The sequence below is a fragment of the Platalea leucorodia genome, assembly GCF_965183815.1.
Source record: "Platalea leucorodia genome assembly, chromosome: 6".
Classification (NCBI taxonomy): Eukaryota; Metazoa; Chordata; class Aves; order Pelecaniformes; family Threskiornithidae; genus Platalea; species Platalea leucorodia.
The window spans coordinates 36,451,523-36,469,628 of record NC_138828.1 but is presented as its reverse complement, the minus strand read 5'-3'; the positions used below and the strand labels follow the sequence as shown (position 1 = coordinate 36,469,628).

Sequence of the window (18,106 nt, the reverse complement as noted above, 5' to 3'; positions counted from 1 at the left end):
TGTCTGCTAGTATGAATGAGGGTTGAACTCCTCTGAAATATCACCCTAGTGTGCATATGAATTACTGGGTGGTCGAACTCTTCCTATTTTAAATAGTGTCTTACCCAGAGGAAAAACCATCTCTTACCAATCATATCACATCCCCCTGCCCATTACAGCAACTTCTTGTGTGGAATATGAACACAAGGAAAGTAATTAAAGTATTTTTAGCATTTTAAATGGAATTAGCACTAGGAAAGATGACTCTAGTCTATGGGGAGCAGGCTGTTCAGGAACCCATTTAGAACGATATCCCAAATTAATATTTAGCTCATGTTGTACAATGTCATTGTAGTTCAAGTCATAATGGTGAAATCTTTTCAGCTCAGAGGGCAGCATCCACTTATACTAGCAGGGAATGGGATCTTTGGATCTTCATGTTTGCTGCTATTGTGCTGCTTATATCTTCGTAACAAGGTAATTCCCCAGGCTGAGAGAAATGGCAGTCCCAGATTTCTGCTGTTTCAGATTTCAGTTTTGAAATGATTCCCTGCCTTACTGTTGCCACCTTCAGGGTGTTGCTTATGCCGTATTTTCTTTTGAGGCAGAACATGAAGTTCGCTATAAATATAGCAGTTGTGTCATTTAAAGCACATGCACGCACTGCAATTTTACTGTGTCCCACGGCATTCCTATTCTTAGCGTAGGAAATCATGTAGCCAGCGTAGAGGGTATCTTCCATCAGGCTTTTGTGCGGAGGGCAACCAAGTACAGAGTGTACACAAGGACTGATTTAACTAGACAGAGCCTTGTAGCCTCCTGCTTTTTCCTCTGGGTGCTTTGGAGCTGGCCAGTGATCAGCACACATGTGGATGTGAGTGAATTGAATTATGCTATAAAGGAGCAAGGGCTGTTAGAGATAAATGGGATTCATAGCATGCTTTAAAGCACCTAATAAGAGATCCTAGTAAATGGAAATTGCACCACTGATGAAATACAACTGGAAAATCCTCTCCCTCCCCCATGCAGCTCAGTCCTGCCTCAGTAGAAGGGACTGTGGCTGACAGGCAAGGATAGCGGGGTAAGAGATGAACACCCGTTGCTTAGGGCGTAGATTAGGAAAGGTTTTATTGCTAATACCTGGAGCTTGAATTAGCACCAGGCTTTGGAAACAAACCAAATGCATGTGTTTCCTATCTGCTCAGAGTGGAAGAAGGATTCTTGTTTCCTTGAGGAATCTTTGGCGCTTCAAGGGTTACCTTTTGCTTTTCAATCCTGTGCTGAGATAGTAAATGCTGCCGCTGTAAATTGCCTTAGTTTAAAACTTGGCATGGTGAGTCATAAGACTTGATACCTCGAATCTTTCATTTTCTTCTCTTCTTTTTCCTTCCCTTTACAAAAAAGTTTTAATCGGTTTCTGGTTCAAGCAGAGGAGTTCTCAATGTCTTATTAGTATAGCATGTTTAACAAATAACCCAAAACTATTGAGATTAGGAGTGACAAGGGAGTGTTACTAAAGCCTTTCACATGCTGCTTCTGGAATGAGAGCTGTTTCCCTCCTCCCAGCTTTTATGCATTAGCATCCTGTTGTCGTTATCAAGTTCAGGCTGAGTAATTCCTTGGGCCGTTTATATTGCTATGTTTTTTTTCCCTTCCCATGTTACCCCACTCTCTGAAATCCTTGATTTTCACTGAGTGCAGCACAAAAGATAATACCTGGCTGCTAGCAAGTTGCGTCAGCCTTATCTGTCCATTGCTGTCAGGGCCAAGCTGTCAGTGTGCTGCTTCTTGGGAAGTTCTTGCTGCGGTTTAGAGAGGGGAGTGTGTGTGTATACATGCATATATTTCGTTTGCAAGAACGTGTTTGGTTGAGCAAAATACTTCTTAATCTGGATTTATCAGGAATAATACAGTTCTGCATTGGCCAGTATACCACAAGTACCTATGTTGGTCTGTTCAGGACTAGTCTGACCACCTTTGAGATAGTTTTTAAAGATTTCTTTAAGCAGTGGTCCCAAATGTGACACTATAACTCTAGAAGTTCAGGTTTGGACATGTTAGTCTAAAAAGCATTACAGTTGGTTTGGGGAGTTTGTTGATTTCTTTGGTTTTCAAAGCAGAGTGATTTTGCTGAAATAAAAGCTCAGGTCTGCTGGGTTTCAGAACACTTCTGCCTTGCGCATGGAGATGGCCAGGGCATGAAGGTGCTGACTCAGTACCTGAGCTGAGCTGTCTCAATTCCTCTTTCTTTGTCTGCATAATGGTGGAAATCCCTTTTTACTGGCAGTCCACAAGCCTGACAGTCATGCAGGAAATGCCTTTTTTTGGTTGTTTCCACCTCCTGCTCCGAGCAGCTTATCTCTGTAAGATCACTTGTTGAGTACTTGCTTCATTCACACTCCTTCCCCCGTTTCTCTTGCACAGGAAGGATACATGACTTGCTGAAAAGAGAGAAAATGCTATGCTGGGGATACTCGTCTTTTGGACAACCTGGGATAGGTAGCAACCTCCAGGTCATCATTCCTGAACCGCAGGTGTATGGATTCATTCATGACAGAAATGTCAAGGAGGTGGCATGCGGAGGAAACCACTCTGTGTTCCTGTTGGAAGATGGGGAAGTGTATACCTGTGGCTTGAACACCAAAGGCCAACTGGGACATGACTGTGAAGGAAGCAAGCCAGGTAAGTCTGGTTTTTATATGTGCTTCAAACTGTCTTGAGGCTGGTGGGCTGAGAAGATCATGGAAGCTGCCTTGTGTTGATTGCTCTGGAGCTGGAGCAGCTAACAGAGCTGAAGATCATGTGTAATAACACAATAATGATGCTGAATAATATTTGCTGGCTCTGGAAAGATAAAGCTGAGCAGCATGGGTGGGGAGACAGATCTGCTCAGTTTGTCTGGGAAATGCATCAAAACAGAGGCGAGCACAGATGGTCTCGGGGCAGGTTTTGATTTTTGGCATTATGTTGCCTTTTTATAAAAGGGAAGAGAGGGCCATGAGTCACAAGTGTCTTCTGCTTTGTCTTTCCAATGGCACTGCATCCTTATGTCTACTCTTGTTCAGTTATTGTTGGGAATTTTGTCTTTTACTTCAAAGAGAAGAGATCGGTGTTGAGTGTGGTTTTGGAGAACAAATTTGGTTTTGGCCAAGAAGGCTTATAAATTTTGTTTTCCCCTCTTGGAAGTCTCTTGTTGACTTGTGCCTTCATGCTTTCTTAGTCTAGAAGAAGGTCATTGTAGCCTTGTGTTCCCCAGACTGAAATTGCATTTTCTTTATTGTGTTCCAATGGACAGAACCTGCGTGCACAGAACCGCAGGCAGCTAATGCCTCTCCTTCCCAGGGTGAAGGAGTGGTTTAATTGTGTACTGTTATTTTGAGAAACCCCGAAGCCTTTCTTATGGACTACCTTTTGAATGTTGGCCTTCCAATTCACCTTCCATTAACTTCTTGATTTTGGCATGTGGTAAAGATACAGGTTCTGTAATATAATAAAAATCCCTTTGTGGGTAATTAGAGCAATAAGATATCATCTGTCCTCAAACTGCATGCTACCCTCTGTAGGGCTTGGGGCTTCTGTAGTGTACCTTATTATTGCATGATAGACATATGATGTGTACAAAGTAGCCACAGTTTCTCATGTAGTATGTGCAAATCTGACCTGACTGATTCCACTGCTCCTTTTTTCTGTCAGTGTGTCTTTTGTCTCTTTCTCTCAACATGGGGTGGTAGATGTTGGATGCTGGATGTCTGTGGTGCTGGATTAGAGAAGTTGACCTTGAATCTGGCCTCTCTCTTTTCCTACAAGTGGTTTCCAGACAATTACTAAAAGAGGCTGGGATTATCAGGAATGCTTAAGTCCTCTCTGTGCACAGCCACTGTTAATCTTCTGACGACTCGTAAATTTAGGCCCTGGAATAAATGAGATGCTTACTAAAAGGAAGCCAAGCCTGGTGAATATTCTGCCCAACCTGATGAGGATACTTCATCCTGCAAATCACCTGACTAGCTGCATGACTCTTAGTGCAGAGGCCCCAGAAATTCAGTACTGTTCTGAGTGCTGTAAAGATGTGTACTCTGAGAAACATCTTTGGGCTAGCCTGCCATTTGCCTATAAAATAAAGCAAGCATAAGACGATGACGAAAATGGAGGCTTCACAGTGAGTAGAAGATCAGTGCTGGAAATGGATCTCCTGAATCCTGAATGCTGAAGTGTAGACTTCTAGCAACTAGGTAATCCTGCCTTCAGCTAGGGCTGTAGAAGAGAGGCAGTCTGCGATTTGGAAATAGAAATAAAGTTCTTTGGGTTTGATCCCAAGTGCCCTTCTTCTACCCCTTAAATTAAGGGACTGTCACTAAGATGTGACACCAACTCCCAGTTATCCTGCAGGTTTCACTTATTCTGAAAAAGGTTCTGCAGTGCTGCTCTCTGAGGAGCCTGTCACCATCCTTGAGAAACTGTTTCTCTACTGACACAGCACCACCGGCTGTGCCTGCAGTGGGGTTTCTGCTGGCTGGGGCAGGTGGGAGGGATGCGCTGTAAGGCAAGGAACGGCTTCCCTTTTTAGCTCATGGTGAACAGTCACAGCAGTCTCTATGATAACAACAGTAAACTGGGAGAGAGTCCCATCCCACATGCTGCTTTGTGTCGGTCTGCTTTGGCTTGCAGCAATGGGAACTGAATTTCTTAGTTCTCCTTTTGCAAATAGGAACAAGAGAATCAAGCCCTCCTCTGTCATTCCTACCTCCCCTGCATGGGATAAAGACAACCTTACACCTTCTGTATGGAATGGCATGTCAAAGATCATCTTATTTTTCATTAGTTGTGGACCTATGAATGAAGCCATGTCTGATAGGGAGTGAAGATGTATTTGTGGGGCGTAGGGTCCTGAGCTGATGAAGATGATAGAAGACTGTCAGGCGGTCTCTGAGGTAGAGAATGGGAGAAATACCTGGAACTGGGAGTCTTGCTGCATCTCTCCAGCCTCTGCCAGACAGGGCAGCGTGAGCTGTGGCCTCTTGGTTTTACTGCCTTATGGCTTGGTTCTGCCTAGCCTCTGTGGGCAGCTGGAAGCGGCTGACCTCTGCCCGGCTCTGGAAGCGAGCTGCATCTCCTGCGGCGGGAGGCTGTGCCACGGTGCTGATCGTCCCCTCCAGGCAGCCCCCGGAGAGCCCCCTCTGGACTTCAGAAATGCTTACCATGGCCTGCAGGGTGGCTTGGTTGTGTTTGAGAGTAACATCAAGACATGAAAATGTGCAGGGGGTCTTGAACCTTTTGAAGGCTAGATGACTTCAGAGAGGTGGAGCGATCTCCTTCCTGCTGCCCAGGTCTGCGCTCATGAGAGGAAACGCCCTTTTATCTCTCACTTGCTCTGTGTGTGTGTGTGTACGTGAGGCTTATGCTGCCAGCATTGCTAAAAGCTTCAATTAGTGTTTTCAGAATACATGATCATGTTGTTTAATTAGAGGTGGTTATTTCCCAGGATGATGTCTGCTTGTGAATAAAATTCTGGGACTTTGCAATGCACCGAACATGGATCTAACCCTGTTCTCCTTGCAAAGCTTTCAGGTTTTACTAATGTATTCCAGTGGGAAAAGAGTTGTTATACTTGCAGTGAGTGCTTTTGAAGACTTTGCCTCTCATTCTTCCCTTACTACATATTCCAAACAATTATTTTTTTCTCTTGTTCTGCTGCCCATTTACACCTATCTGTAGCAGGAGGATTCAATTTAGCTTCTCATTCATGCTGCTCACAAAAATGTTTAACAGTGGCACGGAATTGTTTCAGCAATCCTGCTTAGAGGAGTGCTTCAGAGAGCACCTTTTGAAATGAAAGAAACTTGTTAATTAAAAAGCCGTGTTTACTGTCACATCAGCTGAGCTTGTGGATGTAATGCAGAGACAGGATAGCAGCTGGTGAAGTGATTCTTGTGCCTCTCCACTACAGGGAACAGAGATTACTGGGAGAGCGCATGCCACTGAAAAGAGTGTGAGTCAACAGAGGTTTATTTTCTGGAAGTGCCCTTTCCTTGGATTTTACATGGTGGTGGTAAAATTAATATTAAAGATGTCTAAGAAGTTTATCCTAACTAAACATTCCTTTCAACTAAAAGCTAACAGCCTGTGATGGGCTCCACTAAGAGCCATCTCCCCACATTGTCATGCTATTTACTGTTTCATTCCTTCTTTGAATTGTGGTGGTTAGCAAGCTACTTAAGGAGTCCCTCCCTCTCAGGGATGGATACCTGGCTTTGTTAATATTGAAATGATTGTTTTTCTCACTTTTTTCCCCCTGAAACAGTCTATAGTTTGTCTCTGCAGCAATCACTTGGTATGGATGCAGAGGCGGAGACGCTGTCCCAGTGTTCCCTCACCATGACCATAGTTAATAAAGCCTGTCTGACCCGTCCTAACTCTTACTTGTGTTGTTAGGCTCTTGGATTCCCCAGTGTCTCTTACAATGCCTTAGGAGAAGCAACTTGGCGATCTTAGTTGTGAACTATTGAGCCCACTGTTCTGTAAAATCAGTCTGAGTTTGCATTAATTTCCTGAGCATCGTCAGGTGTTAACATACATTATGTCTCTAATAGGAAGTGATAATTTTGTACTGTAGTAATTTTAGGAAACAAGAAATTTATTCTCTAACTATTTAAATTTCCACTTCTTCAGCCCTGTAATTTAACTTGGATTGATTTTCTTCAGGTCTGACATGGTGTCTTGATTCCCTGTGATGATTCTTGGATAAATGTGTTTTATCTGAATGTGCATACATATGCTGGGGAACAAAACAGGCCGAGGTACCTAAGGTAAAGGCTCTTTTGGGATATGGGCTGAATTATAGAGGAGTGTGAAATAACTAGCTGGTTGTTTGCCATTTATAAAGCTTTAAAAGCGTGCTTGAGTCTGAGATGTGGAACTTTTCTGGTCTAGAGGTTTGTTCTCTGTAAGTCATTTGGACTTCATTTGACTTCTAGGGAGAAGACTTGTGCTTTGGTAATTAGTGTCTCAGTTAAAAGAAAATGTCTGGTGCCAAATTTGCCTTGAACCTTTGGTAACATACAGCAGACAAAACCATGCTTTTTTACCAAATTTCTTGTCTGGATGCGAAGGTGCGGGGTAGCATTGCTTCTGTGTGCATTGTGGAATCTGTCTGCTCATAGCTGCAGGGCTAGAAATATCGTCATTATGTTCAATCTCTTTCAAAAAGCAGGAAAAAACCCCACCAAACCAAAAAACCACTACATGATCCAGATCCCCTGGATTTCTCTGAACTTGGTGGCCTTTCTTTTCAAACATAAATCCACTTGTCCTGAACTTCAGCACAGGGTTACAGTGACCGGAGACCTTGGTTCTCATTGCAGTATGCCTGTTAATCATAAACCCTGTAACAGCTGAGAATTCAGATGTGTGACCTGCTTGGAAGGACAGGCTGTATGGATCTTCCTCTTTTAGCCTCTTCCTGGTGGGTGAGAAGTCAGCCAGGAGGCCCTGGTTGCTCAGGAGGAGGAGGAGGAAGAGAGGTGGTGGGGCTTGTGTTTGTTGGAAGCAGCTGTGGAAGTGAGCAGGTTGCAGACAAGGAGGTATGGCTGCTGCCTTGAATAGGTAAGGTTGAGAGCTGCTCACAGGTGGGATGACAGTGCCAGGAGAATGGTTAGTTCCCCCTGGCTTCCTCCTCTTTGCATGAGGAGTGAAACAAGAAAAAAAAGAGCTTGAACACCAGTAACTCCAGGAGGTTCTGCTAAGCAGGCTTTTCACAGAGGGTCGGAGACAGTTTTGTCCCCCTGTTTGGGCACGGAGCTGAGGCTCAGCACACAGCTATTGCCACACTTCCCAAGTGCTGTGGTCTGGGAGAGTCCTGCTGTGCATTCATCACCCTTTTCTCTCTTTTTTCTTCCCCCCTCCCCGAAGTAGAGCTGCAAGCTGCAAAAGATACAGTAGAGGCATGGCAGCCCTGCTTGTAGGCATCGGTCCTGCCAAAGCCTGGGAGGACGTGCCTGGAAATGAGCGTGCTGAGGGACCTGCAGGGAGGGATGGAGCCATCTGGGGGACAGAGGGGCCCTTGCAGAGCCAGGCCTTCAGTGCTGGCCTGCAGCAGCTGACTTTAAACCAGAAAAATAATAAAGGAAGGGTTAGGACACAATTTATGTTTCAGTACCTGTTGTAAATCTTATTTGCAAAGAGTCGGATTATTAAACTGGCTACCCCTTGCAGAGCCGTGTATGTTCATTTGTACTCATCCCTTTCCTTCCTTTGATCACTCACAGGATCTGACCAAGGTATTTGAGGTTGTTATGGCTTCACTAGTGACTACAACAATGTGGACTTGCGTTATGGTGTGTCCGTCTCAGCTGAATTGGTGCAATTTGGGCTTCAGGATGATTTTAGGTTTCAAAATTAGAAGGCTGGATTTAAAAATTACTTCATTTAGAAACAATATGTATCTGGTCAAATGAGAAATAAAATCAAAGGAAGTGCTTTCCCTTAGGTATTTTAAATATGCATGTGTTGTGTTGAATTGATTGGCTGAGGGCTCTGAATGTGCCAGATACTTATAGTGGGCAGTTGTTTTAAAACTTGCATGGTCTGGATCATGAGAACTGACTTCTACCAATACTCTCTGAGACCGCAGGATTAGGAGAGCGTAAACTGAGGAGAGAGAAGGCTCTTTAGGAGAACCTAAACCAGTAGAAATCTGGTTTCTTGTCAGTACAGAAATCTATAGTCTGAGCCTGAAATGGCTGTAATGTGTTCTCAGATCTAACTCTGAAGTGCTGTCTCTAAAAACACATGTATTTATTCCAACCATCAGATTTCTCTCTTGATTTCACGTTGCTAAGGGGTGAAAATAAGAGTGAGCTCAGTGAAGCAAGATACTGTTTTTCTTAGAATCAGTACAGCCTGTTTTACTGAGGGTATGAGGGACCATTTTAATGTCTCTTGTCTCAAAAGGGAAGTTTTCTGAATGCCCCAACCTTTTTTAACTCAGAATAGTTGGCTGTGCTGGACAAAAGTGATGACTTCATTAAGCTGAATGTTTAAGTAGGGCTTCTAGGAGAGATTTCAGTAGTTCGGTGGCTGTTGATGCTGCAAGTTCATCGTTCTTGTCTTCAAGATGTGTTATGTGGCATAACCACAGATGATAATATACAGTTATTGGGCAGCTTTTGTATAGGTGGGGGTCTATGAATAGATGTCTGAAAGAAGAAATCTCTCCCCACCAACTCCAGAGATTCTGTTCTCGCTCCCAATAAAGCAGCCCAGGTGCTTTTCCTCACTAAGGATGGCTTTTTCTCTTGCCTTAATATCCTATGTTTCCTTTGCATGAAAACATGCAGGCATGTGTTTTGAGGTAACAAAGCCTGAGTTTGGTAAAGGTGAATGTAGAGCATTCTGTATGATTTGATCTTGAAGGCTCACAAGAGTGTGTAGGGTGTGTAGGATGACTGTCCTCTTTCCTGATGGAAAAGGGGTTGGCTTGTTTTTCAGCGTGTAACTATTACATGGAAAGACTGAGTTTGATTCTGGCTCATGGTGCATGCTTGTTGCTTGCTCTGTTGTCTATAGGCATCAAATCTTCCAGAAGATGCGTAACTGTCTGTGATGATTTTGACTCAGTCAACATTAAACAGCCTGATACTCTTCCTTAAGCTGTATTGGAAAGAAGAATTTATCTCAAAGATCTTTGTGAAACTTCTTTTTCTTCTCAGAAATCAAGTATTTTTGACACTTAAGGCTGCTAGCAGAAAACAGCTGATCCTACAGCAGAGCTGTGCAGAAATGCTCACTCTCTTAACAGCTGACCTGCCTTTTAAACAGCTGCCTGCCTATATAGACTTGCCAAAAAGGAATGTACAGATGCTCATATCTCCTTTTCTCAGAATGCCCTTCAACTCTTAAAGTAGAGAAAATAAACTTTTGTAGATGTTTAATAGGACTGCATTAATTACCTCTTTCCCATCACCCTGCTTCTTTGTAGTAACATATTTTTCAAGCAGTATTTGTGAACCTGATGGGGATGTCATTGAAAGCAAGGGTAAGGATGCTGTACTGAGCCTGCACTGTGCAGGTGTGGCTTTTCAGGAACGTGTGCCTTTGTCCTGCTCCCATGCAAATTGCTGCAGGATTGAAATAAATGGGATCAGAGTGAGGAGCACACCAAGTGCTTTTGAAAATCACATGCTACTTCGTCAAAGCCTGGTGCTGCCACAAGTGAGACTCAGCCAAATGTGGCTACCTAGAAAATGTAGCCTCCCTTCTAGAAGAAAATATGAAATGCCCATGTGAAGGCTAAATGATTCCTGTTGTGCAAAACTGCCCTGATAATGTGAAAAGATGGCAAAATAGCACCTGTCCAGAGGCAAAAAGTGGAGCAAAGCCCTTGTGGCTTGCTTGCAGTGTGTATGGTATACAGCAATGCTCTCTGTCTTGCAGGGACTTGGAGGTGCTTCACTTTGAGCCCTCTGCTCAGACGTGATCACCTGCTGCGGAAGGACACTCGTACAGCAGTGATTGCAGGATTGAGCACAGCAGATGGATAACAGTAAACTCTTATCTTACCTCCTGGGGCAGTGATTTGCTGCCTGGAGCAACTGACCGAGCTGGAAGGATGGGCTGTGGATGTTCCTGGTCTTTGAGCCTTAAATCCGTTGTGGCCTGCCAGCAGGTATGCTGGAAGGGGCTGTGTTAAGGCAGCTGGGAAGGGAGCGGTGCTTTGTTTGGGGGAGCACTGCAGGGAAGAAACGAACAGATCTCTCTTCCTTGCAGTGCTAGGAGGTGAAAGTGCTGGTTTTTAAGCAGAGCTGTCAGTTTTACACTGGTTGCCTTTTCTTTTGCGTTTACAAGGTTGGCTCAACAGTTGCGACAGGACGGTGTTAACTACTCCATGTGGCTATGATGGCCTGTAGTGAAGGGTTTATTCTTCCTTTTTCCCAGTCTGCTGTCCCTGCTTACTGCCATCGACTTTTGTCACAACTCTCAAGATTGCTGTGGCTTTGCTTGGGATTTCTCAGGCAGAAATACAGCTTTGCACTGTAGTACCAGCATATCAAACCCACTATCTAGGCACCCACCTCCCTAATTCCTCCTTCCACCTCTGACGTCCATCCTCAGCACGTCACCCCGAGCTCTAGTGCATCCTGCCTGTGCCGGAGTTGCTGCCCTGGAGCCGTGGCATTTGCTGGGGTGTGCATGGTGGACCTTGGGGTTTCTCAGCAGTCACGGCCCAGCTGTAGCTTCTGTGCTGCCAGTGGCCAGCAGGCCTGGCCGAGTGACCACCTTTACAGCTCTCTGCAGTAACCTGAAGAGGAAAACAGGCTCTGCCTGGGTTTCCTGAACATACATTTTTCCTGTGTTTCTTTCACAGGTCTTGGTGCCTTCCCTCTTTGAAAGAGCTGCCCTTACATGTTTACTTCCAAGGTCTGAAGGTGTATTCTTCCCTCTGCCAGCTGATGCTGGTCGGACTGAAGCCTTCTTTGCCTGCCCAGCCCTTTCCAAGAGCCTTCTCTGGCTGGCTGCTGGCTCTGCCCATGCCAGTCCGCTTATGGCTCCTCAGAGAGGTGCTCGGAGAGGCCGTGTCCCCTAGAAAAAAGGCAGCAATGTGGGCAAGTAGAAGGCTTTCTATGGCTATGTCTGAGGAAGGGGTTTGCTTTCTCAGGGTAGGTGTCTGCTTTCGTGGCTGTGAGGGGGAGTAGTTGGCAAAGCCCATGCGAAGTGACACCCTGGGGTGTCGCAGTGGCCTCTCGCTTCTTGCTCTGACATTCCTGCCTTGATGTGACCACAGGCAGCTTTGTAGAGTGAAGGCAGTGCTAATAACTAAACGAGCCTCTCAGATTTAAGCCTGTAAGCAGCTATGCTAAATAAATTAATGAGCAGTACTGTACGTGTTGTGCAGGGAAGCAGTCACCTCAGTAAGCGTCACTAGTGTCTGTGGATGAAAGGGGACTGCAGAATCACAGTCTCTGTTATTGGAGCTTCTTAGCCTTGACCTACGGACAGTCTTCCCACGCCTGTGAGCAACAGTGTTCCTGGGAACGTCACCTGCTTTGGGCTGTCCTCTGTCCTTTACTGTCCTCTCCCCCCTCTATTTTCTGGTCGGTGAGTCTACTCTACGTTTACATTTCCTCCTTTGTAACCAAATTATCAGAGCCTTATCAGCTTCAGTGCTGCTGCTGTTAGTCTCTCTAATCAGGCTGCTCTTGGTACTGCTCAGCTTTCTGCTGCAAGTGTAGTGGCAGTTCACGAAGTTAATGAAAGGAAGGCTTCAAGGTTTGTGAGTTGGACTTGTAAAACCCAGCCTCCTCGATGGATATAGTGAGCTTCAATGGCTGAAAGTCGGAGGAGGTTACATGCCGATGCAAACATTTGCTTGCTGCATACTTCAAAGCTTTTGCCCCATACTAAGAGAAGTTTGAGAATAAGGTGGGCTGCCATACATGGGTGAGAACAGCAGGCAGAAAGCGAGGGTAGCTGTTATGCAGCGGGGATGTGGTCTCCCCATGGGGTTTGCCCTTGTAGTCTTGTGCCACGCAGGTGCAGAGCACAGTGTTTCCCACACCCTTGCATGCGGTAGTCTCACGTAGTCTGAATGCAAGACACAACAAGCACGTAATGCCTTCTCAGAGAGGCTCGGCAAGGAGAAGGAAAGTAGTGGCGGCGAAATTGTGGGGCTGGTGTTGGGCAGGGTGGTTCCAGCTGCCTACGTGTTGTGCGTGTCGTACGGCCGGCCATGCCAGAGACTGTCTGCAGTCAAAGGCGTGTTCCTGAGACGGTCCTTCAGCCCTCGCCTCCTCCCTGCAAGCCTTCCTCCGGTGTTACTGCTGACAAACCACAGCTTGCAGAGGTGGTGTGAGAAGCAGTTTTAGCTGGCTGGGTTAGATTATGTTTTCAAAAGCACCTGATAGCTTCGGGAAGTCTGTATTTTGCTTAAGTGGTTTATAGAATGTGATTCCTTCCTGCCAGTCCCAGACTCCACATGTTGTCTGTGGCAGCTGTGAGCACGAGATGCCTAGGTGGTCGGAGTTGAAAGTGTGCAGAGGGAAATCAGATGCTTGTTCTTGGGGGCTTTAAAGGAGAGAGGAAGAGGCAAAAAGGCCCTGACAAACAGCATGATTTTCCCCTCCCCAGTTACCAGTTTCCAAGTGGCAGAATCAGCTTCCACTGGGGATGGTGTTTCCTGGAAAAGTAGGTGAGTGTACTCACGCTGCTAATACTGGTAAAAGCATTGAATAGCTAAGATGATGTTGAAGTTATGCTGACAAAAAGGAGAAACCTTCATAAGGGGAGGGAGAAATCTTGGGTGAACTTCTTTGTGCACTTTGGATTGCAAGCATTTCAGTTGCTGCACTTTGTTTTTTCTCTTTTCCTCTTTCCAGTTTCATTAAAACACTCAGACGTGTTTTAATGCTCAGCTGACTTCATCAGGATGGGAATCACGAAGCTCATCACAGCCTAGAAATACAACCAGGATGTGCATGTGCAGAACATCTCCGGGATTTGCTGGCGGAGACTGGGGAATTGGCAGTCAGCTGAACTTTCCTACTTAATATATAAAAATCTTGTCAGGGAGTTTGGTGATCCACTGTTGTTTACTTGCTTTTTGTACAGTGGTTTAATGAAATGCTGGTGACTGATAAGTTTGGGCCATAGCGTTTTTCTCATTTTCTTGTACTATCTACGGAAGGCAGTAGCAGTTTTTTTACGGAGTTTTTGGCTGTTGGATCAGCCTTCCATAAGTGCTAATGCTGTTAGTGTCACCTTGTTAGATGGTTTAATGTGTTCGTGTAATTAATCTTCAAAAGGAGAGAACTCGGCTCTGTTCCTGTAAGAATTAGGCTTTCCAGTACTCGGAACAGAAAGACCATATGGGTGAAGTTTAGGTTGCTATTGCTGTCTGTTTAAATATTCAGCTGCCTTGTGCATTAAAATGTTGTATCTCGCACTTCTGATTTTTAGATCTTCGTTGCACAATGCTCAGGTACCCTCTGTGGACTGTGTTAACAAGCATGGCAATGCAAAGAAATTGGCTCATCTGTCCTCAGACTTGCCAGCTGCTAGCATTTAACCCACAGGAATTTCTTGCCAACAGTTTTTTCTACCACCATCTCTTTCTTATCCAGGCAAGCTAGTAAGACACCTATCTTAGAGTCTGTGGGCACTTACCTAGCAGGCAGCAACAACCAAGATGAACAAATGCTCTGAGTTGCTTATTGTCAGGCTGGGGAGGCAATGAGGTGTTTTGGCCAGGTGTCCAAGCAGACTGAAATCACTTGAAACTCTTCCAAGCCGCAGCTTTTTCTCACCGTCAGAGAAATCCAGATTTTGCCACTGAAGGTGTAACCTCAGGGCTGATAGTTTCTCTATGTCACATTCAGACAGTAGAAGCCATCTGGTGCTGTTTGTGTACATCCCAGTACACATATGGTTGAAGGATTCTGCCATGTCCTCTAGCAAAAGCCTGTCTTGTGAGCAGCTGGAAGCTATATGTAAAAAGGGTGTACCAACTCTCTGATAAACTTACTAGGAGTAGGAAAACTAATTAATCATTCATTGAGTGCTTTGTGCTTCCAGCAGTTGCAGATGCTGGAGATCTTGTATAGGTTTCCAACACTGCAGGGACAAAGTATAAGCCCTGTTTTATAAATCGTGAAGCTATGGACTGAAGGTGGGCTTTTCAGGGGTTTTCATTCTTGGCCCAGCTTTACTGCCATTTCCAAGCCTTCAAGCTAAATGTGCCAACTGTCAGAAAACTGAGTTACAGAAACACATAGCACCTGTCCTCAAATTTTGCTGGAGTGTCCCTGCAAACCACAGACAGGCAAGAAAACACAAGAGCGGTCCTGGGAACCAGGCCTGTCACCCTCCAGAGAGGGGTGGTCCTGAAGGTGTTTTGCCTAGACATAATTCTTTGGTCCAATGTGTATTTTATGAAAAGATCTAACAAGGTTAAGACAAAAAGAAGTCAAACCTTGATAAACTTGTTTATGCTGAGATCCATGAGTTAAAGTGGACAGAAGAGAGAAATGAAAAATGAAACTCCACCAGATACAGAGAATGGATAAATGACTTCCGAGCATTGGTGCTGTTTTGAGACAGCTGCTGGCTTCAGAAAGAAAAGATTGGGTCAATGTATACTTCTTGGAATGTGGGCTTTTTTGTTTGTTTTTTTTTTTTGAAAGTTTTTTATGACATGTTGAAACACTGTATTGCATAACTCTTTCAGCCCTTCCCTGTTGCTTTCAGGGTTGGTTTTTTTTTCTGCTTAGCTTTGTATGTAATTGTGCCTATTAAGCTCCATTTGACTGGTTTTATTCATCAGTTACTGAAGACACAATACTAAGAATAAACTTCACCCTTTGTACCCTTCATCTCAGTGCAGTGATGAATAATGGTGGTGTGATGCTCTGGAAATTAAAACAAATGTATACCAACCACTAACACACCTCATATTTTGATGTGAGGAAGGGGTGGGAGGTCACCAAAGAAGGAATTATCAGATGTTTTTGATAACACCACCCATGTTAGCAGGCAGATGGTACATTTGGTGGCTTGGCAAGCCTGGCAGTTAACTTGAACTGCCTGGGCAGTCTGCACCCCCAGAGGAAGGCTGGCTTTTTTCCATCTCTGGAAAGAGATGTGTGAGAGCATCTAAAACTTAAACAGTTTAGTGTTTACACTTCATGACTTTGCAGGCAAGCTGCCATTGACAAGGTCTTAGGAATGTACTATGCTGAGGTGCGCCATATGTGTACATCTCTAAAGGCAAAGATCTTCAGCTCCAAGACAGGCATGTTTCTTCTGTCTGTGGTCATCCAGCGAGTCCAGGTGAGGCTGTATTCTGCTTCTTGGGTGAGCAGTGCAGTCACTGAAGGCTTTCAGTGTCACAGGGCAGCCTTTCAAACAAGTTGCTATTTATTAGCCCCTTGGGATGGCACATAGAGCAAGGTCAGGTTTGTGTTGCCAAATTAAACTTAAGATGGAGTCTGTGGGGACCAAAGCAACCACTCTGGATTTCTAAACCAGTTGGATGTCCTCTCTGTGTCGCGGTGTGTGAAGCCCTTGCTATGTGGTCCTTGCCACAGCCTCCTGGTACCTTGGGGCGCTTTTTCACCAGTTGCGGTACTGCTGTGGTCAGTCCTGCCTCCTCTAGCTCCTGATGCTGATCTTTGGTCACTGGAGTCTCCTGTCGCCTCCCCAAGGTGCTCCAATGGCTCAGGGGCAGCTCACAGTAGTCCTTCCACAGCAAATGAGGCGTGTATACTTATTGTGGCAAATACTGCCTTCCCAGGGAAGAAATTAGCTCAGTCACACCGGCAGGTAGCAAGAGTCTGTTTTGGATGCCCTAGCTTCCCACATTGTCCACATTTGTTGTTTTGACACACTCATGTTATCCCCTGGAGTGTTTGGCAGTGTGCAGGGACAAGCTTTGGAAGAAAGGCAGGCTGGTGAGTTTGTGACCAGTTTTAAGAGCTCAGGTGCTCTGGATAACAGCCAGTCCCAGTGCACCCTGGCCAGCAAGCTTATAGCAAAGTGATGGGTTCATGAATCAAAGGGATTTCCTGTGGAGATGAGGATGGCTTCATCCCTCTCTTCTGTTGATGGTAGGATCCTCTCTAGCAGGAGCTTTAGTTTTGGACCTTCAGGTCCCAGTACAGAAACACGCTTGGCTGAACATAGGTGCTGTGTCAGGCACACTGCAGTGGGTATTTTTTTGTCTTGCTGGCTGACTAAGAGGAAGAGACTATAGCCACATGCGCTGTTGAGATACCTTGTCTGTTGTTTCCGATTTGACCTTGACCAGCCCATACAGCTGCTGGTTGTTTAGAGCTCATGGATAAAAATAGGCTTCCTCAATTATATATGCAAATGAACATAAAACAGGCTGCCAAGCAGTGCTACAGTTGGACGCTTTATGGGCCCAAGCATGGAAACTGCACGTGTAAATTGAGTTACCATCCTCAAAACCTGTCTGTGTCTTTGTATAGGGTTGGCAGTGGGACTGGGTGAAATTAGTCCTGCTGGAAAGAGCTGCAGGGCAAAGGGCGTTATTAGATGGCAGGGCTAAAGGATGGCCAGATGGCAGGCAGGCCCAGTCCTTGAGCCCTCCTAGATGTTTGTGTGCTTGTTACTTGTAAACTGTACCTCTGTTGCCATTTATTTTGAGTTAAAGGAAACACACGTTCGGGTAGCATTTTCCTCTATTAGAATACATATTTAAATAATTGTCATCTTTCTCTTCTATAACATCCATTAGGGATTCTTCTCCTCCTCATTTTTTGACTCCCAGACTTAGAAGGCAAGCCCTCCCAGGGGTGCTAAGTATGGTAATGATTTCTGGATGCCCTTGATGTGGGGTATCATTTTCATAGAATGATATGTAACTACCCTTCCCTCATGTCGCAGGCAAGTGGAACTTTAATGAAACTGATCACTGCCTTGTAGCTTACAGGGTGAAATCTTTCTTCATCCGCCTGAAACATTTATATTTATTCAGGGAAGAAAAAAGAAAATTAACTTTGTTTCTGTCTGCCTTGTGGGGTGTTTTTCCATCAGATATGTGGCATTTCCAATGTTTTATTGCAAAACAAGACTTTCATGTCCATTTATAAAAACACTGCATAACGAATAAGATTTGGTTGTTGATGTTGTACAAGTAGTTGTCACACCTACTTCAGTTGCCTAACATGATGTAATGATGAAAAGTCAGTTGTGGGTGATCTTCTAGAGGACTAAGTGATTTTTCTTTTTTATTCTCTAAGGCCTTCTTGCTTTGCTTCCTTCTTATGGGACTTTTTTATGAGTGTCTGACAGTTGTAGTAATAGGTTGATAGGTTCAAACCTGTTCCAAGCTTAGCACAGAGGATGTTGTAACACACATGCTTTCACGCATCAAGCAATAAAGCAAGGGGAGGATGAGTTGATTAGCTTTGTGGATGACTCGTCTTCATTGCACTTGAGAGCTGTGGAAGGTCAAATATGTTTTACAGGGTCTGCCAAGTTCTGGGTGCTGGCTAATCCCCACATCAAAACTGAGTGAGAAAACCTCAAATCTGGGAAGTCTGGGTGTTCCTAGATAACTTGATAGGTTTCCCTGTATCTGTGAGGCTGGCTGCGTGTAGACAGTCATTCTGCT

The 18,106-nt window shown here is 44.9% G+C and overlaps 1 protein-coding gene across 8 annotated transcripts in view; it reads left to right on the top strand.

Annotated features, from left to right (window-relative positions):
• HERC3 (HECT and RLD domain containing E3 ubiquitin protein ligase 3) overlaps positions 1-18,106 on the top strand; it is a 52,980-nt gene that overhangs the window by 2,836 nt on the left and 32,038 nt on the right. For 5 of the 8 annotated variants that reach the window (XR_014228644.1, XM_082316232.1, XM_082316234.1 and 2 more), the window contains exon 2: positions 2,404-2,661. Coding sequence is in view for 5 of the 8 variants with exons in the window: in XM_082316232.1 (XP_082172358.1) it covers positions 2,436-2,661 (226 nt within the window). In the remaining 3 variants the exon portion in view is untranslated. Of the gene's footprint in view, positions 1-2,403; positions 2,662-5,218; positions 5,307-10,410; positions 10,643-18,106 lie in introns of those variants that run through there. The other 3 variants (XM_082316235.1, XM_082316236.1, XM_082316233.1) reach the window with 3 other exon arrangements.